Source organism: Elephas maximus, chromosome 12 (genome assembly GCF_024166365.1).
Source record: "Elephas maximus indicus isolate mEleMax1 chromosome 12, mEleMax1 primary haplotype, whole genome shotgun sequence".
NCBI classification, from domain to species: Eukaryota; Metazoa; Chordata; class Mammalia; order Proboscidea; family Elephantidae; genus Elephas; species Elephas maximus.
This window is the reverse complement of record NC_064830.1, coordinates 44659412-44686361: the sequence shown is the minus strand read 5'-3', so window position 1 is coordinate 44686361 and position 26950 is coordinate 44659412. Positions and strand designations below refer to the sequence as shown.

At 51.1% G+C, this 26950-nt stretch overlaps 1 protein-coding gene across 1 annotated transcript in view; it reads left to right on the top strand.

Moving 5' to 3' along the window:
* The window catches only part of OTOF (otoferlin), a 125756-nt gene that overhangs the window by 55882 nt on the left and 42924 nt on the right, over positions 1 to 26950 (top strand). Inside the window, exons 5-9 of the mRNA XM_049903170.1 lie at positions 1810 to 1909; positions 4391 to 4572; positions 20728 to 20801; positions 22344 to 22470; positions 22952 to 23006. Coding sequence (XP_049759127.1) covers positions 1810 to 1909; positions 4391 to 4572; positions 20728 to 20801; positions 22344 to 22470; positions 22952 to 23006 — 538 coding nt within the window. The remainder of the gene's footprint in view (positions 1 to 1809; positions 1910 to 4390; positions 4573 to 20727; positions 20802 to 22343; positions 22471 to 22951; positions 23007 to 26950) is intronic.

The following is a 26950-nucleotide window of genomic DNA, read 5'->3' as shown; positions in this document are numbered from 1 at the left end:
GTTAAGCCTGGAAGGTGCCAGAGGCTTCTCTGAGCACTTGCAGGGGAACAGCTCCATCCTGCCCCCTGGGGGTGTCTTGTTATATTGCAGCATGACTGATCCTGGGGGCCCTCCTCTGCAGTTCTGGGGCTTCTTGTAAAGGGAGAGGTGTGCCTGCACTCAGCAGGTGCTTGGCAGGTCCCAACCAAAACCAAACCCGTGGCCATTGAGTTGACCCCAACTCATAGCAACCCTATAGGACAGAGCAGAACTGGCCTATAGGGTTTCCTAAGCTGTAACCTTTACGGAAGCAGACGCCCACAGCTTTCTCCCATGGAGCAACTAGTGGATTCGAACCACCAACCTTTCAGTTAACAGCCAAGCTCTTAACCACTGTGCCACCAGGCCCCCTTCTACCAGATCCTAGTGGATTGAAATAACCTGAAGATCAAGTCTGCCAAAGAGTGAAGGGCTGGACAATAGTAGATCAATGCCTTTCATTGTTAGAATGTCTGCACAGTACAGGAACTAAGAGCTCAGCTCCCTCTTTTTATAAAGACAAAACTGTGCTCAAAGTGTGCTCCCCAGACCAGCATCACCTGGAAGCTTCTCTGAAATACATATTCCTGGCCCCACCCCACTGCCTGAGTCAGAAACCTGAAGGGAGCTGGTAGCGGCTGGATCTGGCTCTTATTGGCTCCTAAGAGCAGGTAGCATGTGTCTTTTCCCAACTCTGAGTTCCGTGACTTCATGTTGATAGCTTGAAATTGGTGGTGGCAGGAGTAGTTACGCCAGGAAATCAGCAAAAACTACAAAACAGGACTTTTTTTCTCCCCAGAGAGCCAATTATTAAACATTTCCACCACCACTGGGTGGTTCCCAGTAATTTGTGTTCTAGCAAGTCCTCCAGGTGATTCTGCTTGCGCTGAAGTTTGAGAACCACTAAGTTAGAGACAAATGAGGTAAGGGTGCAAGAAAGCTAGTGTATTCTCTCAGGCCTGGATCCTATTGTTAGAACATCTGCATGGGACAGGAGCTAAGAGGCCACCCCCCATTTTATAATGACAAAATTGAGAGTCAGGGACAGGGGCTCCAGGCTCCCTACCCTGCAGCCCAGCACTTTTCCCTTCAGCAGCCCTGCCAAGCTGAACAGACACCAGGGTACAGCAGGGGTGGAGAGAGAGGCTTCCAGAAGGGTTTGTCTCAGAGTGGGCTGCAAACCATGTGGTGAAATGGGATTCAAGTCAACTCAGTCAGCATGTATTAGACACCTACTCTTTTTCATTAATTCAGCATACAGATATTGAGATCACCCATGTGTCAGAAACATAAAATAGATGCCAGAAAAAGAAATCTCAGTCCCTGTCCCCGAGAGGCTCATGGTGTAGGCCACCACACTAATGCTGACTATAGTGCTTTGGGAGTGTTGATTACATGCTAGGGACTCAGGCCCTTCTCCAACAGCCTCCACACTGGGCATCTGGCATCTGCTCTGCGGGGGCTCAGCTGATCCCCAATTACACGTACCCAAGGAACACAAGGCTCCACCATCATAGCCAGGGAGCTCATTATCCCCTCTGAGCTCTCCCAGGGAAATGGGTCCCCCACATACATACACTGTTGTAGGGGGTCATGTACCCTCAGCCTCATGGGCATTCTGCCCTGGCAGGACCAGCCACCTTCTCCAGCCCCAGCCTGCAGCCTGAGCAAGTCTCCCTCCCTCCAGCCAGCTGGTCTTCGCCCCAGCCAGTCACAGCCTCTTGGGTGTCAGCCTTGCTCCTCACTCTGGCCTCTTCATGTGAAACCACCCCCTACCTCTGCTGTCCACAGGCTAATCGGAACTTTCTGCATGGTGCTGCAGAAGGTGGTGGAAGAGAACCACGTGGAGGTGACCGACACACTGATCGATGACAACAACGCTATCATCAAGGTGGGTGTCCCTTGTCCAGAGAGAACCTGAACTTTCCCCTTACAGGGTCATCTGGGGGTCTGCTTCACCTCCCTCCCACCTGCTCACAGGGCAGCCTGGGGAGCACTCCTCATGGATGGAGAGGCAAGATCGGGGGTGGGGGGTGAGCTCCCAGGGTCTCCACCCAGCCTTTTCTAGTGAGAATATAGGGAAGGGTGACTTGGGGATACCCTCCCTCCCCACCAAGGGGTGACCAGATTTCCATTTGGACCCAGGTCAGGAACCCTGACAAGGCTTCTCTGACCATCCAAAGGCCGACCAAACCCCGCTGGCCACGCCTGTGCACTATCTCCATTCTGTGTGCCTAACTTGGCTCCCTGTGAGACCAGGTGCTCTGTGAGGGCACCTTGTTTCCTATGCTATTTGTCACGTCCCATCCCAGCACTTCCAACATGAGCGGGCACACACTCTAATGCATAGTCCATGGGCTCTGTATACGCATTTTAACACAGGAAGGAAATACATTGACCTGGTTGTCAGCCCTCAGGCCCCACCTCCGATTCACCAATCCACTTGAACTCATCAGCGTCCACTCATGGGCAGGTTGGCATAGTGACGAGGAACACACCCTTGGGTCTTGGTTAGGCCACTCACTAACTGTGTGATCAGGCAAGCTACAAGTCATCGGCAAAGTGAGCAAACCTGCAGTATCTACGTCATCGGATGATTCTGAGGATTAAATGAGAATACACAGAGAGTGCTTAGAACAGCAAGCACACAGCCGGTGCTCAATGAATACGTAAAATAACTTTGTTAGCTATTCTATACTGACCTCAGATTGCCCGTGTGTCAAATGGGGCTGAACAGGGCTCCCCATCCAGGCCCTCGGTACTGTACGGCCCTATGTGATAGCCTCTGTGGATAACCAGCAGAAACAGCTTCAGAAGGCAGAACCGAAGCAGAAAGGGACCCTCCCTGGTGCAGTGCTGAGGGTAGGGCAGAAACCCCAAAAGTCTTGGCTTCTCAAGACACTCCCTTTTTGAGATCAAGGAGAGCATTTGGGGCTTCTCAGGCTGGCCCCACCCAGGCCACAACAACAAGGGAGAGAGGGTGCAGAACAAGCTCCAGGCATGACTGGGAGTAGCAGCCTTGGGGGAGAACATGGAAACCTGAAAGAGGAAAACATAGCATGGAGAGTAAGGGATCAGAGATAAGAGAGAGCTGGGGAAATGGGCAGGCACTAACAGATAGCAGGCCCATGCCCTGGGTTCCCAGAATCAGATTTAGGATTTCAACTGAGGAAAGGACTTACAGGTAATCCAGCCCATCTACCTATTTTATGGATGGGAATACTGATGCCCTAAATGGGCAATGGATTTGGCCAACATCACACAGCTGGTCAATTACAGAGCCAGGATTGGGATCAAGGGCTTCCAATTCCAGACCAGCATTTTTCCACGACAACATACTTGGTCACACCAGAAGGGCCACACTGGTTCAGTGGATAGAACACAGGACTTGGAGTCAGGCAGCCTGGGATCAAATCCCAGCTCCAGATCTTCCTAACTGTGACTTTGGGGAAGTCGCGTCACCTCCCTGAGATGTCAGGTAGGATAAGTTGAAGTGTTGAGGAATCCAAGGAGTTTACATCAAGTATCTTAGCATGACATCCAGCACAGCAGGGATTCAGATAATATGTGCACTGTCCCCTCCCTTGAGCAGTCTAAGCTGGCTTATCAGGAGGCCCTTACGCTCAGTGAAGGCTGCCTGCCCTGGGTCCAGGAGCAAACCACCCCGAGCTGGTGGAGCACTCCCAGCACCCAGGCAGGCTGAGGAAGGGACTAGACTGAGTTTTCCCTGTGCACTGGGGGAAACTGGAGCAGAGAGGAGGTAAGTGGCCGAGGACACAGAGCAAGAAGCCCAATCAGGATTCTTGAATGTTTAGCCTGGGCCTGGGTTTGCTGCTCCACTTTCTCACAGAGGAAAACCCAGGGCAACACCCAAACTCCCTTTTTCTCCAGGGCAGGAAGGGTGAGTGCCAGATGAGTTAGGAAGATGTGCTGACATCATCAAGCCTTTGAAGGGCATCCAGTGTCTGGGCCCCTCTCCTGGAGGGCACCCTCAGCTCACTAGTCACATTTACAATGACCACCAGCAGGTGAGGGGAGGTCAGCCCTGGTACTGAGGACAAGGAGGGGGCAGCTACCCCAGTAACAGGCTCAGCGTTCATAGAGGACCCCCCACCTTGGGCACCAGGGAGGAGTAGAGCCAAGTGCAGCAGGATCTGAAGGCAGACCACATTAAGCTGAGTGAGTCTGCCCATGTCACTCAATCTTTCTGAGCCTCTCTTTTCACATCTGCAAAATGGGGAGATAATACCCACCTTGCCTTCCTTCAGTGAGTTGAGGGCGTGAAGGCACTTGGCAAACATCACAAAGTGGTGCAGTATACAGGATTGTTACTGCCGTCCTGGCTGCTCACCTCCTTGCCTCTCTCCTCCAGACCAGCCTGTGCGTGGAGATCCGGTATCAGGCCACAGATGGCACGGTGGGCTCCTGGGATGATGGGGACTTCCTGGGGGATGAGTCTCTTCAAGAGGAAGAGAAGGACAGCCAGGAGACAGATGGGCTGCTCCCCAGCTCCCGTCCCAGCTCCCGGCCACCAGGCGAGAAGAGCTTCCGGAGGTAACAGGCTGGGGCCCTCTGGGAAGATGCCTGGTCCTGGTCCCCCTCACAGGCCCCTCACAGGCCCCACAGGCTGGGATCCTAGTAAGGGCTGAGTTTCCAGGGAAACAAAAAAGAGGCAGGAGGTGTTTCTGCAGCCCAATCACCCCTCACCCCGGAGCTCAGTGGGGAGTAAGTAGGCGGACTCAGATCAGGCCAAGTGGCCAGGCCTGCCTCCCACTCAAAGGAAGGCAAAGTTCTGGGAGGTTGAGATCTCACACGGGGGTAAGGCTAAACTCTCTGCCCTCCTCCGGAATGGGAGAAGCGGGCTTAGGTCCCAGATCTTCATTGTATTATTCTTTAAGCCCAGAGGACAGAATTTAGTCTAGTCAATTGCTGTCCGTGAGTTGCTAGGTTATCAGGAGAAATGTGTAAACTGCAGGTAAGTCAACAGGTGCATCTAGAGGACTTGGGTGTATTTGGAGGGAAGGGGATCTTTCGATGTCATTGGAAACAGCTCCCTCTAACCGCCTTCCACCTCTTCCTTTCCAAGTAAAATTTCTTCAGTCCCTGTCCTGCAAACCAGATTCTAAATTACTGTTCTTGAATATGTGTCCCATCTTTGCACCTGTACCACCCCCTATAACACACACACACAAGCTTCAGAAACCCTGGGAGCCGGGTGGGGAGAGTAATAGTAATAAGGTAAAAGTAACCTGTAGCAAATATGGCTGGACTTTCTACTTCAAGCCAGCCATGGTAGTTGGGCAGCATTGGCCCAAGCCAGCTTAGAGCCTGTCCTTCTCAGACGCTGGGTTCTTTAGATGGAGTGGAAAGAGTATGCAGTTTGGCCTCAGAAAGCCCCAGGTCTGGTCCCAGCTCTGCCTCTTCACAACCATGTGACACTTGGCAAGTCACACACATAACCGCTGTCTCTCCTCACTGTAAAATGGGACAGAGCAACGAGAACCCTCCTACCCTGTCTACTCCACCAAGTTGTTTGGAGACCCAAAGGGGTCACAGTGGAGCAGGCTGTAACTGAGGTGCCAAGTGCTGCCCCACATAAGGCTGGTGACAAAGAGGTTCTTTGTAGCTGGATAGTGCAAGGGGTCAGAAATCAAGTGGTGAGCGAGGGACACTGGATGGTCATTTGTGAAGAGTTATCCCTGTCACAATGGGCACCCCCTGGTCCCCATCCTCTGTCTCCACACAGGAAAGAGCTTGGCAGAGGACCGATTCAGAGACCGAGGTGGCTCTAAGAAAGAACTTTGTGAACATAAGGTTGGAAGCCATGTGAGGGCGATCAACTGTAGTACAGACACACCGGCCTGGATTCAGGACAGCTTAGTTCTATGAAGTCCTATTCTGTCTGTGCCACCAACTAGCTGAGTGACTTTGGATAAGTCACTAACCCTTCTGGGTTGATAACAGGAATGGGCTGAACAGGTTGGCATCCTGGCTCCCTTCCAACTCTGACAACCTGAGGGGTCCAGGGAGGGACACTTTGCTGGAGCTCTGGACAGCAAGGATAACCGCCGTCTCTGGGATAGCTGCAGCTCAGGCAATGCGGAGCCAATTTCTCTCTCAGTCCTATAAGAGTGGGCCAGGGTGTTGACAGAAGGGGCAGTGAGAGGATGCCACCTAGATAAAGCAAGAAGAGGTGCTTAGGTTCCAGACCTTCAAGAATGTGGAGATAGAGAGGGCTCCTCCCACCCTGCTTCACAGCCACCTGACTTTCCCACCTTGCCCCCACCCTCCTGTGGCCACTCCCCAGGGCGGAGAATCAGGAGCAGGAGGAGGAATTTTGTCCCGGCAATTAGGAGTTAAAGAGGATGACCATAGCCAGAGCTCTTGCGACTCAGGTACCACTCCTCTACATTGGAGGGGCTGTGGGCGTGCTGCACTTGGGGCCCTGAGAGCACCTTGGCAGAGGTGTCATTGCAACACATCCTCCCCCTAGCCCTAGCCACACAGCCAGCAGGCCTGGATGAGGGACGAGGGCTGAGAAAACTCTGAGGATGTAGGATGGGCGAAGCAAAGACCATTTGCTGATAAAGAGAAGATAGAGTTGGTTTAGGGAGTGTGGAGTTTTCCTGAGATGGTTTCAAGGGGAACCTGGTAACTGACCTCACAGGCCTTGATGTTATGTCTGCCATAGTCAGCTCTGGGCTCAGGGAGAAAGCCACTGGCTTCTGGGCCAGAGAGCCCTTTGAAAGGGGCTTAACCAACCTCTTCTCAGGAAGACATCTGTTCCCAGAAGTGGAACAAAGTGACAGGGAGAGGTAAGGGGTGTCTGTGCCTAGCCTCTGGCCCCAAGCCAGGACCCCAGTTCCTGGCTTCTCCTGTGTCTGCCCCTACCCTCTACAGGAAGGCCAGTCCCTTTGTAGATCAAGGTGCTAGATCTACAAGGCGCCCCTCTTGTCTCTCCTTCAGCCCATGGCCAGCAGAAAACCCTCGTTGCTGGCAAGCAGCATTGTCTCACCTGGTCATCTTGGCCCACAGGAGTTAGGTGGGAATCTGTTTCTCCATGTCCAATAAGGAGGGGAGGATTGGATGGAATGAGTGGGTGGGACACAGCCTCAGCCCAGGCAGACCCTGAGCTGGGTTGGTAGGGACTCTTCCATGGACAATGAAACAGGGCTAATGTAGGGAGGAGACCTCACACCTCTCCCTCCAGGGAATGCCTCTCCCCACCTCAGCTCCCAGCACCCCCAGCCCCACCTGCCTTGTTCTGCTTCCTCAGAACTTTGCCTACATCCATTCTGTCCTCACTTGGTGGGTCAGCTGGGTCCCAGATGGGGTGCATGTGGACCTCAGGGCCTCAGCTCTTGTGAGGGTCACAGACAGGACGAGGCCACGTCATGGCCCAGCCTCTGCAGACACCCCTACTTAAGGCCACTCACTCCCAAGCCTTACGTATATGCCCTGAAGTTCCCCCCCTCCCCACAATTCCTCCTCTGGGGAACAGGGGACATGGGTACAGCAGCTCTCTGCCTGGAGCAGCCCCCACCCCCACAGCCCAACTCAACCGCAGCCTGTTAACCCTTTCTTCCCATCTCTCCTAGGCCCTGGCCAGCTGCATACCCTCTGAGCTGCTCTTCCTTCTTCTCTAGTCCCTGCACCCTAGCCAGGGGTGTCTATTCCTGCCAGTTCTCTGAAAAATACCCACAGTCATGGAATGTGTCAGGAGGCAGTGAGCGCAATGGAGAACTCAGGGCTCAAATCCCAGTTTCTCTGAGCCCCACTCTCCCATCTGTAAAATAGAGATTACTGAGGCCTCACAGGGATGTTAGGATTAAATGAGATAATACATGTGGGCCGCCCATCACAGTGCCCAGACCATGGTAGGTCCTCAGCCAATGTTCATTTCCTTCCTTCTTCCTTTTCACAAACTCCATTTTACCCCACCCCAACTTTTTCTTCCCTGAGCAGTATCTGACATTTTGGTCTAGGTGCTCTTACTAAGCTTGCTGTCAGCTCTGGCCTCCCCACCCTACACCAAGGGCTCAGAATACTGCCCACAACAGGAGCTTTGCAGCTGCCCTGGGGGTAGGGGCAGAGGTCTCACTTACCCAGTGCTCCCTTCCTCTTCCCAGGCTATTGTTGCAGAGAAGAAATGGGTTACTAACCCCACAGGCACAGTTTCCAGGAGCACAGAATTGGGGTTCTGGACCCTTGGGTGTCAGCATGCATCTCCCCCAGTCTCTGAGAGGAGACTGTGCCTTGCACACATACACACACAGTCTCTGCCAGCCACTGCTGGGTTCTGCTGCTGCTGCTGCTGCCTCTAGGAGCCATGTCTCAGAAAGGACCAAGGAAGGAGCCTCGACTTTGCTCTGGCAGCTGAGCTATAGAACTGAGCACAACCTGTATTACGAGACTCTCTCCCCTTCTCATTTCTCTGCTTGGCCTGGCCCTCTCGCTTTCCATCTCCCATCTCCTTCTGCCGCCCAACCCCCCCTTCTGGCATCCCTGGGGGCTACAGGGCTTCCCCCTGGGCTCCTCACTGCTGAGTCTCATCCGTGGGGAGGGAGGGGCAGGGGGGCACTTTTCTTGTTCTCCATGTTCACCATATTTCCATTCCAGTGAAGACCCTGCAGAAGCCGGGTACCTGCCTCCTGTGCCTGGGGCAGAGGGCAGCTAGGCCCATGTGCATGGCTGGGGGGCCCTGAGAGGGATGTGCACAGGCCGTGGGGTACATAAGCATGTGTGCATGGGCCTGCGTGGTTCAGCCTCATCCTTAGAGCGCTGCTTTATCTGTTGCCATGGCCCCTCTCAAGAGCTAGAAAATCCTTCCGCGGCTCCCCTCACCAGGAGAAGGGAATGGTGCCTCCCCAAGCAGCTCCAAGCAGCCAGGGTCAGCAGGCCTGGCTAGGATTTGGGGATGAAGAGGTGCTAGGGCAGAGAGTCTTCCCCCATCCAGCTGTTTTTCCTGAGGTTGGGCCCCCACACCTGCAGCCCAAGTGAGGCTGGGGGCTCCGAGAGAACCCAAGCAGGCCACCATATTGATCCTTCAGCTTTTAGTGAGCAAGAGCAATAAGGATGGGAGCTTGAGGGACAGCTGGAGTTAAAGTGAAGATGAGAGACTGGTGCTCACGGAGAGAGAGTGCTGGCTAAGAAACAGAGTTTAAGGAGCCAGGCCTGGATGCCGACAACACAGATGTGGGCTCTGACTAGAAATTCCGGTCTACCTTGGGCTTCATGGAGAAGACATGTAGCAACACGGACTGAGCATGAGGTCAGATTCCATCCCCAACACCCCTATCACTGAGTGACTGAGGGCAGCCTGCCCCTCAGCTCGCTGGTTTGGAAAGCAGGATAATAACAATACCCACCCACCTCATGCAATGGAGGGTTAAATAAGGCCAGGCATGTTAAAGTTCTAAGCGCAGTCTCAGCAGTTCAGTAGTAGTATATTAGTTATTATGAGTAGTTTTATTAATAGTGGAAGAAGGGCCTGGTGATCTACTTCTGAAAAAATCAGCCATAGGAAACCCTATGGGGCACAATTCTACTCTGACACACACGGAGTTGCCATGACTCGGAATCGACTTAGTGCCAACTAGTTTACTAGATGATGTTGAAGAGTTTTCAGTGGTGCTTTCAGACCAAGACAGATTAGGAAGAAAGGCCTGGAGATCTAGTTCCAAAAATCAACCAGTGAAAACCCCACAGATCACAATGGTTCGATCCACAACCAGTCGTGGGGATGGTGCAGCACCAGGCAGCATTTCGTTCCATTGTGCATAGGGTCACCATGAGTTGGGGGCTAACTCGACGACAGCTAACCACAACAACATATTAATAGTAGTAGTAATAGTGATTATAGTAAAATCACTAGAGTTATTTTTTTCATAGAAAGAAACAGTCCTGTTCTCCAGTTCCACACTAGTAGAGCATGGGCGTGTGTGCGCCCTTTGTCAGCCTAGAGGCCTGGAATGTGTGAGAAGGGGCAGGGTGGACATGTGAGAGGCGTGCATGTGTGTCCAGGTTGCGGTACACACTGTGCCCTGGCGTGCTGTGTGCCCGAGCAGTCCCCATCAGGTGAGTCGACACCTCTCTGCAATTTCAGAGCAGACCCCAGAGGGCAAGAGAAAAAGCATCACATTTTATTATCCTCAGATACACAGACTCCATCTTCCTACCCCACCCCACCCATGCCCAGGTGATGCACTTTCCCTTCTAGGTCCTCTGTTGCAGGGATTTGCAAACTTTTCAGAGTCACAACATTCTTTTTCCAGAAAAAAAAAAAATTTTTTTTTACCTTCAAAACTTCAATTTATAACTCAGAGAAAAGCAGCTCTGCTTGGAGCCAGTAGATTCCCCGTTTGGCCCTTAGTGTTCTAAGAAGCTCACTGAACGCCCTGCTCCATTGGAAGAAGCATCTCGCAGTGCTCAGTGGGCCCTAATGGGGACTCGTGGCCATCCAGCCCCCCGATCCACAGGGCCCAGGGTCAGAGCAGCCGTGCTGTCACACAGCCTTCCCTTCCACACGGTGAGCTGTTCTCTGCTCAGTGGTCTCGGCCAATTTTGCAGCAGAGATCTGGTTATCATGATCTCTTCTGAATTACAGACTGACCTGTGTGCCTACTGTAAAGGTTAACTGGCCAAAGCTGGGCTCATGTTGTGATGTGTCTAGGCCTTGGGGTCCCGAGCTGTGGGGACATGGAGCCATGCCTACCTGGGCAGTCTGTACCAGGACAGATTGTGAGGAGAGGGCAAAATAACTCATCGTTACTCCTTTTCTTCATCCTTATTGCCACAGCACCGGGAAAGCATTCAGGGAACATTCCAGAGAGGTTTTCTGGAAGTCTCCCTAATGACGGAGAGGAGCACTGTTCTTTCCTGCCCTCCTCCAGATCAGCTCTGAGCCCTGGAGTGGTAGCTATACTCAGTGCCCCACCCGGAACTTCCTGCCCACCGGCCTTTTTTCCTGGGGCTGATGGCTGAATCCTCCGTTGCAGCACCCTAACACTGCTATGCCCCTCTCAGAGTAGGCTCAGCCCCTGCTCCCTCAGAGCCCAGAAGCTCCCACCCTACTGGAGGGGGTCAGAGGAGGAGGTGGAGGAAGGTGCAGGGTGGCCCTGGCCTGGAGGGTGGCCAGGTTCATCTAACCAGCGTCCACTGAGGAAGATGTGACCCATGTTCTGAAAATCACCAGAGTGGAGAATATCAGCTGATATCCTGAGGCCTCCTCCCTCACCTGGGCTCCAAGTTCTCCAGGGCATGGGGGTGGGACAGTGGCCGCCCAAACCCACTCCTGTGAGCCCCTCCCTCTCTCCTCAAGGCAGCACCTGAGACCACTGGATCCCTGCCCTGTCGTTAGGCCCCTGCTCAGGCTTGCTGTGGGGTCCCTGGGTGGTGCGAATGATTAACGTGCTAGGCTGCTAACTAAAAGATCAGAGATTCGAGTCCACCCAAAGTTGCCTTGGAAGAAAGGCCTGGCAATCTACTTCCAAAAAATCAGCCATTGAAAACCCTATGGGTCACAGTCCTACTCTGTTGTATGCGGAGTTGACTTGATGGCAATTGGTTGGTTTCTGGCCTGCTGTAGCAAGGGGGTAAGGGGGCTTCTGGGACAAGGAGGCCCCTTGGGAGTGTGGGGGTTGGCAGGGTCAGGGGCTAAGGCTGTAAGTGTCTCTGGGCCACACCCTCTCACATACATCCCCTTGTCTCCTCATTTCTCCCCCTGACTCAGCAAAGGCAGAGAGAAGACCAAGGGAGGCAGAGATGGCGAGCACAAGTAGGTGTCCCAGGCCAGGGTGGAGCCTGTGGGGCCACCCTGTGAGGGCAGAAGGCTGGATTACAGGGAAGGCTTCTTCTGAGAATGGAGGGACAACCAGGCCTGAGAGGGCTAAGGAGTGGGCTGTCCCGGTGGAGCCAGCACTGGGGAATGGCAGGGAGAGGGACGCCTTTCCATTTGACCATGGGGGTGAGGGACAGGGAGGTGCTTCTGTGGGGATGGGCAGGGGGCAGGGCCTTCTGGTTTCCACTCACTAGCTCTTCTGGGGTGACCCTCCCTCCCTTCAGTGTCTTGATTCCTTCCCCACTTCCCTGTTCACTCCCCCACCCCTCTCACCACTGTCCCCTCCCTTTCCTGTGAGGGAGGGTGTGACTGAGGGCAAAGGAATGTGAAAGGCAGAGAAGCCAGGAGCCCCCCTCTCCACTACTCCCTCTCTCCAGCCCCACCCCCATCCCCCAGCTCGGTCACACAGTCTTGATGGTCCCAGGAGGATGACTCTGGGCTTTCTGTGGCCACAGGATGTGACCAGAGCAGGAAGACCCAGAAAGCTAAGGAAAGGCCACCACTCACTCCAGTGGTCCTCACTGTCTTTGCTCCCCTGAGGCTTCCTGAGGGAGGAGAGATCAGGAGGAGACCAGAGGAGTCCCTGGGTGGTGCAAGCAGTTAATGGCCTCAGCTGCTAACCAAAAGGTTGGCGGTTCAAGTCTGCCCAGAGGCACCTCAGGAGAAAAGCCTGGTGATCTTCTGAAAAATCAGCCATTGAAAACTGTGGAGCACAGTTCTACTCCGACTCACATGGGGTTGCCATAAGTCAGAACTGACTCCCCAGTTGGATTTCAGAAGAGGAAGGAATTCCAGATGGGCGAGGTCAGCCAAGAAGGGTTGGAAAGGCCCAGGGGTTGATGAATGGGTCCTGATAGCACATTGTCACGTGGAGGAGTATCCCAGAATCACCGGGACTTTCACAAAGGCAGTGGTGGTCAGGCTGCTGCACTAGAGGGGGCCTGTGGTCCAACCCCACTTCTTACAGATGACAAATCTGAGTCCCAGGCTCCTTCAATGCTTTAACAGAAGCATACTTAGTTCCAGCCCATGCTTGCTCCAGGCTAGGGGCAGAGCTGGGACTAAATCACAGGGGATCTGCCTTTCAGCCCAGGCTTCATCATAGACCCAGGAGTTTTTGAGCACTTGCCTGTTTTCATTTAATTCTCCAAATATACCAATGAGAGCTGAAAAGCCAGGAATGTGTTCTTTATTTTCCAGATTGAGAAACTGGGTCCCAGAGACGGTAAGAGATTTGCTCAAAACTGTGGTCCCAGTAAGTTCAAAATGGGTTCTTTTGAGGATATTACGAAAGCACCAAAGTTGTGTGTATGGGGTCTGATTGATCAGCACCGGACTGGGTTTGGCGGGGCAGGGTGTCTGCTTGCATTAAGGCCCCAGCGAACTCCCAGGCTCCTTCAATGCTTTAACAGAAGCATACTTAGTTCCAGCCCATGCTTGCTGCAAACCAGCAAACGGTCACGAGAAAGCCTGCAGTGACGGAGGCAATGGTCTATGTGGGGGGAGCCCCAGCCCAGAGCCCTGAGGATGAAGGAGTCTGCCAGGTTCCCAGCAAGGGAAGAAGCCTTCAGGCAGAGGGAACAGCATGTGCTAAGGTTTGGAGAGGGAGAGGATGATTAGTCAGGAAGGCTGAATCCTGGTGTGTGAGAAATGATGGTGGAGACCGAGCTGTATTTTCCCTAGGGAGAAGGCTCAAGGTTCAGTTTTCTCCATGGATGCTTAGCCATAAAAGGCCAATACATGAGACGTGAACAGCCTGTCTTTTCCCAGACCCTTGGTGTGAGATTGGCAATGCTTAAAGGCCCTTCCTTGACTTCCAGCTCCTCTGTCTGACCTGAACCAGACCCACAGGGACTCTGGCCTGATCACTTTGCCTGGCTACAGCTGGAGTAAGAACTGCCTCAATAAGTGAGCACAGAGTAGATCCACAATAAATGATACTTCTTCAGCAGTGCTGTTGTTAGGTGCCATCGAGTTGACTTTTGACTCATAATGACCCCATGTGACAGGGTAGGACTGCTGAATAAAATTTTCTAGGCTGTAATCCTTATGGGCCTCGAGCCCTGATGGCACAGTAGTTAAGAACTATGGCTGCTAACCAAAAGGTCAGTAGTTCAAATTCACCAGCTGCTCTTAAAACCCTATGGGGCAATTCTACTCTGTCCTGTAGGGTCACTTTGAGTTGGAATCAACTCAATAGCAAAAACTTTTTGGTTTTAATCTTTATGGGAGCAGCTGGGTGGGTCTGAACCACCAATATTAGGTTAACAGCCAAGCACCCAACCATTGCCTTATCCTAATTTCTTGCCATCTTTAACTAACGTATGAGATACAGTAAATTGATATTTATTATTATTATTTTCATTTGTAGAGCAATAGGAAGTCCCTGGGTGGTATAAACGGTTAACACGCTCAGCTGCTAACTGAAAGGTTTGAGTCCACCCAGAGGCACCTCAGAAGAAAGGCGTGGTGATGTACTTCTGAAAAGTCAGCCCCTGAAAACCTGTGGAGCAGAGTTGTGCTCTGACACACAGGAGGTCACCACGAGTTGGAGTTGACTCCACAGCGTCTGGTAGGACAACAGGGCTCCTGAAAGAGTAGGGAAATGGGTTTCTAAGAAGAGATTAAACAAGTTGAAACGCTCTAGCCTGGAGAAGAGAAAAATGTGGAAACAGCTTTAAATCTCTGAAGGGTTATTTTGGGGCAAAGCTGGTTAGTTTCTATCTCCACTGAGAACAGATAAGTGAAAATGGGTGTAATTTGCCGGAGAGGAAACTTAGATTCAACAGATGAAAAGACTCGTAATCCCTTGAGCATGTGAGACTCTGGAATGGGTGGTTTGGGAGATGAGAAATATATTTCCCTGATGCTGTTTGCTTAAGCGTTGCAGAGGGTTGGGCCACCAGGGACAGCCGGAGAGCCAGCTTCCCTGGCAAGCTCAGGACAAGTAGGTCTGAGTCTCCCAGGCCTCCTGGTGTGATGAGGGTACTGTGCAAAAAGGCCAGTTTGAAGACAGAGAGATTCTTGGCTTAAGGGTCAGTCTGTCCCACCCAAATGTAGAAAGATAATAAAATCTGATTGAAAATTTACACAATTTGCAAGACAACAGTGAAGACTGCAACTATGAATTTACCTGTATTTGGGGCATGGAAAATAAAGGAAATTAACTCATCGAGGGATATTTAGAGAACATGCCCCAAGGCTTTGAAGAGTTGGCTGCTTAAAGAATGCAGAGAAGGAGCACAGACCCTGTTTCTCTTAGACAGGAACCTGTTCACTCTGATTGTCTAAGGCCTGAGCTAATGAGCCTGGAGAGTTCCCATGGAAGCCAACCGTGGGGCAGTGGCCCTGGGCAGTGAGTGGGTATTATCTGCAGCTCATTTATTTACAACCTGGCATTCTAAGTCACACCTTCTAGAATAATGCATAGACCTGAACTAATGAAACCTCAGGTCACTAAATTTAGTTTGGCTAGTGTTCCCAAGTCATCACGCATGCCAAGCTCTCCCCTGGGACTCTCTGTGCGTCTCCCAGCCGTGACGACACACTTAACTCTGAGGCATGAGAAGAGTAAGGAAATCCTCAGATCCACAAATGAAAAGAAGAGTTTACAAGGAGTGAACTAACTTTCACTGCTTTTCTCTAGAGAGAAACACTCATCTAAATTGCAGGCACACATCTTTCTGACTGGTGAGTCCAGCTTGCAGGGAATGCAAATATGATTATAAATCCTCAGACATCTTAAGAGGCTGGCTTCCCCAGGCTTCTGCCTCCCATGCTTTCATGCACCCAGGAATAAAGAGACCACTTGGTTGTGGGAAGCCCAGGTGGCGCAGTGGTTCAGAGCTCAGATGCTAACCAAAAGGTTGGTAGTTCGAATCGACCAGCCACTCCTTGGAAACCCTATGGGGCAGTTCTACTCTGTCCTCTAGGGTCACTATGAGTCGGAGTTGACTCAATGGCAACTTTTTTTTTTTTTTTTTCAGTTTTGGTGGTAAGGTAGTTCATCACTGAGTTGAATTCTGGTTGGTTTTCTTTGCCTGTTTCTCACCCCACTAACATCTTTGGTAATTGTAGAACCCAGCTAAACCAAATACAAAATTTTATCTGGGAAAAGAAAGGCTCAGTACACCAGTAGGAATCCCTGGGTGGTGTAGACAGTTAAGCGCTATACTTTACTAACCAAAAGGTTGGCGGTTCAAACCCACCCAGAGGCACTTTGGAGGACAGGCCTAGTGATCTGCTTCCGAAAGATCACAGCCTTGAAAGCCCCATGGAGCCCAATTCTACTCTGCAACACATGGGGTTGCCATAAGTTGGAGCAGACTGAACGGCGACTAGCAACAACACCCGTAACCGAATCAACAAATCACATGTTTTTTGAAATCTAAGTCTTTGATGCAAGTGGATAATCTTCAAAATTCACTGGTTCCGTTGACATTTATTCAAAAAATAACTATTACCCTTTGCCAGGAGAAGCAGACATGCTGCTTTCTGGGAACTGGTGCAGCAATAAGGCAGCAAGGACTCTCTACTGCCCCACAGTTCAGATGAATGGAAGGGCAAGTCTGGGAGAAGAAATCAGACACAGAGCCCATAGCAAGGATTCTGGAAACTACCTTCACCTCTACACACTGCTACCTTTTTCATAAACAGAAAAATGCATCATTTTGAGATATTGCCAGGCACACAGAAGTCTGACCAGTCAGCCTGTCCACCTGAGATGGTTGAAATCCTGTAGGCTCAGGGGAGAGGAGTTTCTCCTTTGACTTGCTTCAGGACATGGTAGCGAACGGTTGGATAAGCATAGTTTTTTGTTTTGTTTTGTTTTTGTTTTTAAATCTCGATCTAAACTTCTAAATATGTTTGTTTGAAGGGATATAGTGAGTTTTGAAGTCACGGCCATAAATGCCCAAGGGAGGCCCCAGGCCCTTTTTCACTTTGTTGGGTCCATCGGATCAGTGTCAAAAAGCCACAGTTCCTTGCTACAGAGCACATGCTCTGGGCCTGGTACAGTAGGGCCAGGTCCCATCCAGCTGGCAGAGGGCAGCCAGACTCTCCAGGCAGGGATTGCTTCTGACCCAACACAAGGCCTTTGATCTGCCATCTGACAGTGCTTCCCTGGGGGGCACGAGGTTCTTTGAGTAGAACAGGTCACACACAGGGTGGGCTGGAGACTCTAAGGATGGGATAGGCTGCACATGACTGTACAAAGCCAGGCACTAGATGCTCCAGGAGACTCCTGAGTAACTCAGGAGAGCAGCAGTCTGAGCAGCGAGGCTGGGCAGAAAGGGCCCCAGGGGGAGATAGAAGGACTGAGGGCCCAAGCCAGGCACCTTTCCTGAGAGTACTCCTAACATAGGGGTAGAGCCAGCACTTAAGGCCACTAGGCAGGGAGACGTCCCACAGGATGGGTTCTGGGTAAGCCTGGGGAGGATGGGCCCTTTCCCACCACCACCAGCTGCTTGAGTGGCTCCCAAAATCTCCCGTAGGATAGAATCACCTGGGGAATGTGTTGAGAATGCCAACTCTGAGCTCTCAGTCCCAGAGAGTCCGACTTAGTAAGAATTTGTGCTTTCAATCAGCAACCCCAGGTGATTCTGCTGTGAGAACCAGAGAAGGCAGTTTTCAGACGTACTGGACTAGGGGTCCTGGGAACCCCTATTGCTTATGATCTAGCCCCATGCCTGCAGGGCCTGCAGCCTCTTAAGTCTTGGTGGGTCCTGAGAAGGGGCCTCAGAGGAGAGCATATTCTTATTTTACCAACCATCTTGAATGGAAGCTAAGACACATCTACCATGGATTCTTCTGAAGAGCAAACAGAGTGTGGGATTATGCGCCTATTACAGTGATCAGGTAATGAGGGAGTTTAGTATTGTGGTTGCATTCGTACTCTTGTCAACCGTAAGCACTTCTTGTTTACACTGGTGTTTCCCTAGCTTAGACGATCAGGACTGCCCGCCTGCACGAGAGAATGTCTTTGAATTTTGGAAATGCCTGTCAATTGCTCAGGTCTCCTGTTCCCAAAACAGACCCAGTCTTCGTTTTTCACAGGCTGACAATTGGCAGGACTAGAACACTTTGATGGCACGCAACAATAAGACAGCACTTCTCTCCCCTCTCTACAAATGGTGGCACCTGGATTTAGAAAACTATCCCATTGCCATCGAGTCAATTCTGACTCATAGAGACCCCATAGGATTTCCAAGGCTGTAAATCCCTATGGAAGCAGGCTGCCACATCTTTCTCCTGTGGAGCCACTTGTGGTTTCCAATCGCTGACCTTAACCACTGTACCACCAGGGCTCCTGAGAAAGCTATCAGGAGCCTTCAAAGTAACTAGACCTGACGAGTCAAGAAGAAGAAATAAAGTCCTGTCCAAATGGAAATGACGGCAATTCTATTGCTTTTTGCAGGCTTGTATGGTCACTGAGCCTGACAGAGTTGTTTCCAATGAGTTCACTGCTCTGTTCAACGTATGTCACCAATAATTTAATATTCTCTTCTAAAATGTTTTGAATCTTAGGTTACTTTTAAATGAGCCCCTTCTGTAGGCATGGTCTTTGGGACTCTTCACAGATGACGTCCTGATCTGCAGATTGTGCTGCCCCATGGGCTATCCTACACTTATGAGAGCAGGCCCTGAAGAATTTTTGCCAAAAGTCCAAATGGTCAGGATGGGATTCACACTCCCAGCGAAGTGCAGTCCCACAGCATCCAGGCACAGGAACGAGGATGTAGAGGCAATCTGGCTGGCCTAGGAAAAGGGAGCCTTATGCTTCAGTCTCAACTCTGCCACTTACTGTATGTTACTGAGATCACTTTAACCTCTCTGAGCCTCCGTTTTCTCACTGGTTGAATGAGAAAGTACATACGTCCCTTACAGGACTGCCATAACGAGAGGACAAGCAAACATTTCTCATGGAAAACTTTTCTCTGGAAAAGCCTCAGGCCCACAGTATTTGATCAAGAAAGGCCATGTAATCTCTTCTTGGCCATTTTCTTCTTAATTAATTCCTAATTATCTCATCTTTTTTAGAGGGGGAAATTTTTTTTTTTAATTCCAAAGGCATCAGCTTTCCTTTCTGAGTGCTGCTGTCCTTCCCTCCCTCCCACTATTATGTCCCAGACCCACCGGTGTCACCCCAGCATTTTTTCACCTACGTCGTCACTTTATAGGAAATCCTGGATGGGCCAGGGTCTCCTAAACTGTGAGCTGGTGCCACGTGGAAGGGGTGGTTCTTGGTGTATCTTTCACTGGGATACAGGTACACACCCTCCATGCCTTGTCCTGCATATGAATAGCAAAGAAGAGGCCTGGCATTAGGATAGGGCCAGGTTGGGGGCAGGGGATTAGATTGGCTCCCCAATCTTGAATAGAGGGACTTGAGGTTTCTAAACCGTCTCTGTAAGGACAGGAAGATTCCTCCAACCTCACACTACCCAGCAGGGGCCTGGTGGTGTTGTGGGGAGGCCCTTGGAAATCATAGTCAAGACTCCACAGGGAGTGGCCATGACCCAAAAATGGGTGGGCTCTGCTGTAGATGTGTCCCAGGTTGGAGCCTGCACCTTGCCCTACCTGGACCTGCAGGATGATGGAGCCACAACTTGGAGGAGGGAGAAGGGGAAGTGGAGGGAGTCAGGTATCCAGCTCATGCAATATTGATAGAGTAATGGAATACTGCACTGTACCCCCTGCTGATCCTGCTTTTGGTCCCTCTTGGCTCCAGGGACCACAGGCTTGCTGCAGGGCCATAACTGAAAGGACAGTGAGCACCCCTGCCCCTTTTCCTCACCCCCCTCTGACTTCAAGACCCCTCACCTGGGGGTGCAAGGCCACACCGAGCCAGAGGAAGAGGTAGGAACTATGGAGTCTCCCATAAGTTCCTGGGAGGGGGGGGTTCCGGCAGTGAGAGAGGACAGGCAGAAGGGGCAAAACCAGGACCAAAGATAGACAGGAAAGTGTTCATCATTTCCTTTTCACTGAGAACAAAAGAGAATCCCAGGGCTCAGGAGGCAAAGACAAAGGGAAGGTCCTGGAAGCTCTGGAGAGAGGCTGGCTGGACTTTGGGGGCCGGGAGCAGTGAGGTGCTGAAGGGTAGAGTGACCTGTGGTCTGGGCTCGGAAGGGAGCTGGCTGCGGGGAAGGGGGACAGAGATATTTAAGACTGGAGGAAGACAAGGGAGAAACAAGGATTGGAGAAGGGAGCTGTGTGTAGGTGGGTAAGGGTTTAGGCCCTCTGCTTCGTGTTTTGGGAAAGGTCCCAAAAGAGTCAGCCACTCTGCCCTAGGTTTTGAGCGCTAGGGGCATCTGAGAACTGCACAGCTAATTTCTCCCACACCTCCCACCTTCTCCTCAGCCTCTGCCCTTATAGGTCCTCTCTGATTCGTGCCCTTCTGTTCTCATGCTTTGTCTCTGGTCCTCTGGCTTTCCTTCCAGTCACTGAAGTGGGGCACAGAGACGGGGAGGGTGAGGTTGGGGGCATTGGCTGAGCTCGGAGCTCTGAGAAGGCAGGGCTGGGATCAGGCTGAAGAGCCCAGGGCCCAGAGAGGTTCCGGTTAACAATATCTCCTTCCAGTGGAAGGCCACCTTCTTTGTTCTGTTCACTGGGGTTCCTACCCCCGCTCCTCATGGTGTGAAGAGGTGAGGAACGAGGAGGTTGTGGATTTTCCATTGCACTAATCCAATCCCCCGATGGCTCCCGATTTGGGAGTGTAAGCCCTCCCCTATATCTTGGTATCAGTAGGTGAGGGGCTAAGGTATCAATCTCCCCTCTTAAGTGTTTCTTTGTGTGTTTCTATCTTCTATTTCTGTGTGTGGCCCTTGATGCCTCCATTTCCCTCCACCTCCTTCTGGCGGCCCCCCTCACAGAGCTGGGAGGAGCGTGTTCTCAGCCATGAAGCTCGGCAAGAATCGGGCCCACAAAGAGGAACCCCAAAGACAAGGTAAGGACGCTTGCCCCTACAGCAGATTCAGCCCGGGGCCCCTAGCAGTGCGCTCCAGCCATTCCTCGGCATATAAACCAAGAAACCCCGCCCCGGGCTGGTCCCAAAAGGCTCTCCTGGGACTGGCCTGCCACAGCCGCCTGGGAGGAGCCTGGCCGCCCATTGGCTGGCAGGGGAGGCCAGGCTTCCAGAGTCGGGTCTTGGAGGAAGGGGGTGCCTCTAGGGCTGAAAGTTGGCCTAGAAATGAGCACAGAGCCCACCCCCAAATCTGCAGGTTTATATTAGGCTTCTCCTGCCCTTTTTCCTCCCAGTTTTTTCACAAAGAAGCTATTGTACCTCCTTAGAGATTTTTAATTAAGGGAGGGAATAACAACAGCAACAAAGGAACGTCGTTTGGTCAATTCACCAATGCTGGGGAGAACCAGAATTCCAAGAATCCTTGCCCAGAAGCGGGACTCAGTGTCCTGCCTTACCCGCACCCCACCCCCGTGCCCTCTCACCAGGCTGCAACCCGCCCACTAAGAGAAGGTACTGGGCACTCTGGAGAGAGGCGGGGCTGGGCCCTGGGGTCGGGGGGCTGGGAGCAGTGAGGTGCTGGAGGCTAAGTGGCCTGTGGACTGGGCCTGGAAGGAGCAGTCTGCTGGGGCAGGCGGCAAGGGAACTGTTTGAGAGGAGGCAAGTGGGTCAGGGGAAGACAAGGGGAGAAATGGAGTCGATAAGCCAGCTGTGTGGACCATCGGCTCCCTGACTTGGGGAAGGTCCCACAGGAGCCAGCCATCACTCTGCCTCCAGCTGGGAAGCAGCTTTTGAACCCAGGTCCGTTGATCTCATGCCCGCCATCGGGACTCCTGGCTGTCCTCCCCAGTTCCACATGTGGTTTCAGTGCCCCCCATCTCTCTCCCTCTCTCTTGTCCCCATGCCAATTCCAGCTGTGCCTTTCTGCATCTTAGATTCAGAGAGTACAGCTGCTGACTGAGGCCCAAGCACACCATCCTTGGTGGCTTCTCAGAATCATCATTTCTTCATCTCATGGGCTTAGTACACACCAGGGCAGGGTTAGAATCTGAACTTCCTCAACTATTATACCTGGATACGTTACTTCCTAAGGCTCAGTTTCCCCACCCGTGACATGAAAATAATACTTATGTTGACAGGATATGGCTGTGAGCACCAGATATAAGTGTGTGAAGCACCCGGCATTGTGCCTGGCACACAGTAGCCACCCAAAAATAAATGGCAGCCATTGTTATGAAAGGAACAAAAGTATGGATTCTTTATTCTTTACCTTCTTTCACAAAGTTAGTCAGTGCTTAAATAAGTAAAAAAATTAAACTAAAAAACTAAGACTGGATATAATATCAATTAAAATATGATCAAGAGCAGGTAGAAAACCCTGCAGACCGACAGGCTATAACATTCTAAGCAGATGCTATAGGTAAACCTTGAATTTGGCTCTCAGCTTCCTGGATGCCAAAGTCAAAGGGGAAACACAGTCACTATTCCCCTGTCCAACCCACCTACACAGCCTTTTTTCATCCCCAGATGAGCCAGCAGTGCTGGAGATGGAGGACCTTGACTGCCTGGCCATTCGGCTGGGAGATGGGCTGGACCCTGACTCCGTGTCTCTAGCCTCTGTCACGGCTCTTACCACCAATGTCTCCAACAAACGGTGAGTGGGCAGGAGACCTGCATCCCCACTTGCCTCCACCCCATCAGGCAGGGCCCAGTTTGCCATGCTTGGAATTTGAGTGGGGAAGAATTAGGGCCCGTGGACAGCTTCTTCCTAACCCTGTCCCTTTCTTCTTTTTCTTGAATGCCTTACTTCTGCCCTTGCTAAGACAGACTGTAGCAGCTCCAGGCCTGGGCCCAGGTCACTGAACACCAGTGGGGTCAGGCAAAACACACCACACAAAGCCAAACAGCCCGTATTTGAACGTGTTGACCTAAAATCTGTCTCCCTGTTACTTCTGCCCCTTGGTTAGTTCTCTCTTTTAGGGCCTCTGAGAACAGTACTTGAGTGTTTGACGGCCATGATTCTGTCCCTCTGCCCTTCTCCAAGGTCTAAACATTATCAGTCCCCATTCTCCCTACTCCCGGTAGTCCCCTCATCCCAGGCCTGACATTGCATCTTCCCTATTTCTCCCCCTCAGGTCTAAGCCAGACATTAAGATGGAGCCAAGTGCTGGGCGGCCTATGGATTACCAGGTAGGTGGGCACCTGGAGGCTTCATATCTTTCAGACTGCATTAGTGGGGGTTCTGGCCAGATATACAATACAGAATTTGTGAAAGCACAGATCTGGAGGTCATAGAGAACTACGAGCTGAATATAAGTTTCTAAAATAAGCTTATTCCTGAGAGGCATTCCTGAAGGATCATGAGTAAGAAGGTGTAAACCCAAAGAAGAGCCTGAGAACTTTGTTTGTGCTGGTTGAAGCCCTCCCAGGATTTTGTGTCCAGCACTGGCCTTCATTAAGACCTTTTGTTGTTGTCGTAGGCTGTCGAGTTGACTCCGACTCATAGCAACTCTATAAGACAAGGTAGAACTGCCCATAGGGCCTCGGAGACCGTAAAATTTATGGAAGCAGACTGCCACATCTTTCTCTCACAGAGCGGCTGGTGAATTCAAACCACCGACCTTGTCTCAGTTAGCAGCTGAGCACTTAACCGCTGCGCCACCAGGGCTCCTTAAGTAAAACCTGGGGACCGGAAGAACTGTAAAGAGACCAAGGAGAACACAAAAAGAAGTATTCAAGCTCCATAGACACATCCAAACTCCCTGAGGGACCTAATTACTGGGCTGAGGGCTGTGGGGACCATGGTCTCGGGGAACATCTAGCTCAACTGGCATAATATAGTTTATAAAGAAAATGTTCTATGTTCTACTTTGGTGAGTAGTGTCTGGGGTCTTAAAAGCCTGTGAGTGGCCATCTAAGATACTCCACTCGTTTCACCCCATCGGGAGCAAGGGAGAATGAAGAAAACCAAAGACACAAGGGAAAGATTAGTCCAAAGGACTAATGGACCACAACTACCACAGCCTCCACCAGACTGAGTCCAGGACAACTAGATGGTGCCTGGCTACCACCACTGACTGCTCTGACAGGAATTACAATAGAGGGTCCCAGACAGAGCTGGAGAAAAATGTAGGGCAAAATTCTTATTCACAAAAAAACACCAGACTTACTGGCCAGGCAGACTGGAGAAACCCTGAGAGTATGGCCCCCAGACACCCTTTTAGCTCAGTAATGAAGTCACTCCCAGAAGCACCTAGTACTTATTTATAAGCTGTGAATAGGGAGGAAGAGGAATCTTTCAGGAAAGGCTTAAATCATTGCTCAGACCTACCCCTGGAGGGTAAGGAGACCCAACTCTAGGTCAGAAGGCTGCCAGACATTGAGTAAGGGTGCTGGCTGGTCAGGGAGACAGACCTGGCTGCCGCTTCACTTCCTGCCCTTGGGGCGTTCTGTCTGAGGATGAATGCCAGGCCCCAGAATCAGTGTGAGCATCCTCTTCCAGGGCAGAGCTTTATCTCTGATGCCCATTTCCTAGGCCCATGCTCACCATCCCTTCTTTAAGGACAGCCCTACCTCACCTCACTCAGGTGATGATATAACGGACTAGACGGCACTTTTCTTTGTTTCTGGTACATCTGGTCATGTTTTCTCAAGGACATGCCTTAGCTCCTTTAATCCTTGCTTTAATTTTTCATCTATTCAGTCACTATCTTCCCGGATGCTTGAAAAATAGCCCCAGGAAGTGCCAAGTGGACCTGTCCCTGTGGTTTTAGGCAACCACAAGCCAGTATGTTCCTTGGGGGGTTGGAAATGTCACCCCCTCACCTCTCTGCCGAGATCCACACAGTTGTTCTGCGACTTCTGGTGGTCTTCCCAGGACACTTGGCTCAGCTCTTTGCTTCTCACTATGTTGAGAACAGGAAAACCCCAGACAGAGACCCCATACTCAGATACCATTCCCTCTGCAACACGCCACCTGCCAGGCTAAGGGCACATGAAAAATGGAGATGATGATGTTGGTGCCATTAATGTAACAGTTGTTTTTTGAAGGTTTACCATATGCCAGGCACTGTGCAGGAACTATATATGTGTTTTCTCATTTAAGTTCATGTCAGTCTTACAACCACCCAAAACCAAAAACCAAACCAAACCCACTGCCGTTGAGTCGATTCCGACTCACAGCAACCCTATAGGACAGGGTAGAACTGCCCCATAGAGTTTCCAAGGAGCACCTGTGGATTCGAACTGCTGACCTCTTGGTTAGCAGCTGTAGCGCTTAACCACTACACCACCATGGTTTCCCAACCACCTAAACATAGATATTATTGCATTTTATCGGTGAGAAGCTGAGGCTCAAGAAAGTTAAAGAACTTGCCCCAGGTCACACAAGTAGTCAAAGCTTGAGCCAGGATTCGAACTCTCAGATGTCTGACTGCAGACTGTGGTATCTCTATAACCAAGTCTATTAACTGGTTGCTCCCTTTTGGTCCCTGGTTCTTTAGCTTATATCCTACTTACTGCTTGTTTTCAAAATCTGTTTCAAACTGCTTCCTGCCACAGTCGTTTATTAAATGGGCCAGACATTTTCGCTCCAAAGACCTCTTAAATCTTCTGACTTTAACAAACCAGCTGTTGTATTTAACCCAGTAACATAGTATTTCCTGATGGGTTTATTCACAATTTCATAGCAAATGCTGATACTCTTTGAGAGAGAACTATGAGGATGTAAATGTGAAACTATTTTTACTTCCAATAAATACAATGGATAAAGCAGCCCTGGTGGTACAATGGTTAAGTGCTCAGCTGCCAACTGAAAAGTTGGCCATTCAGACCTACCCAGTGGCTGCATGGGAGAAAGACCTGACAGCCTCCTCACCCGTAAAGATTATAGCCTAGGAAACACTATGGGGCAGTTCTGCTCTGTCACATGGAGTTGCTATCAGTCAAAAGTCAACTCGACAACACACAACAACAGCAACAACAAGAAAGCAATAAAGTGTACCAGAAGGGACTCCACTCTCTTGGAGAACTTGGCTCTGATGAGTTAGAAAGGCCTCAGAGAGCACTCTCAGCTAGTGAGAGGAGGGGCACTTATGAACTCAGATCCAGGAAGATCTCCTGAGGGCTCTAAGCCATCCTCAAGGTTGGATAGCTCTGGGAGGAGGTCTGAAGGTGAAAAGAGCATGTCATAGCATACCCATACACCTGGTCTCTGCCATTTAAAATGCATGTAACAGGTGAGCCCTTCCCGATTATTAGCATCTCAGCCCGCCAGTCTCCTGAGCGAGATGCCATGGGCTTCTCCCTGTGAACCTCTCTGTGCAGTTTCCCCATCAGCATGAGCAGGGCTCGGCACTGGGCAGAGATGTTCTTGTGGGTCAGGGAGCCTCGGGTCTCCTCCCCATGCTCTCTTCCTGACCTCTTCTCTTTAACCAGGTACTAATACGTTTTCACCTCCAAACACCTCTCCAGTTTTTACCTCCCCTGCCACTGACTCGATGCTCCCAGCCTTGACTGCAGTATTGCACCCACTTCCTACCTGGTGTCTCTGCCCTCCCATTGCTTTCTCCACTCCATTCTCTGCTACCTCTGGAGTGATCTTCTCAAATGCAGACCTGGTTATTTCACACTTCTGCCTTCTGGAGATGAGGGAAGGTAAAGGGAGTACCAAAGGACCCACCAACTCTCATCTTCAGCCCCCCGCTCAGGGCTCTTGAAGCTCAGTCAAGTCCCTTGCTGCTTCAATTAGTAAATGTTCGATTTCCAGTTCTCTATGCTTCCTTGGCAGTGTTCTCATCGACATCAGAGTTTCTGTTTTTCTTAACATCATTACTTCTCATACCTTGGAATCAGATCCCTCACAAAGCACCGTTACTCTTGGGCTCTCCCAGGACAGAGGTGTGGATTTACTGCCCAGCATTGTTTCTTGTGATGCCTTTCATGAAGCCACCTGGATGTTATGTCCCTTATCTTGGAGAGAGAGTTTGGAATAGTCAATAACCAAAACAGTCTTCCTGGTTGGCTGGTCAGTTGGGGCCCTTTGTGGCTCGGTTTACCTTTTCTTCATCCATTCTGGAATACCAGGAGAGTGTTCTCCCAATGATGGAGAGTGGAAGGAAATGATGACCCGTCCC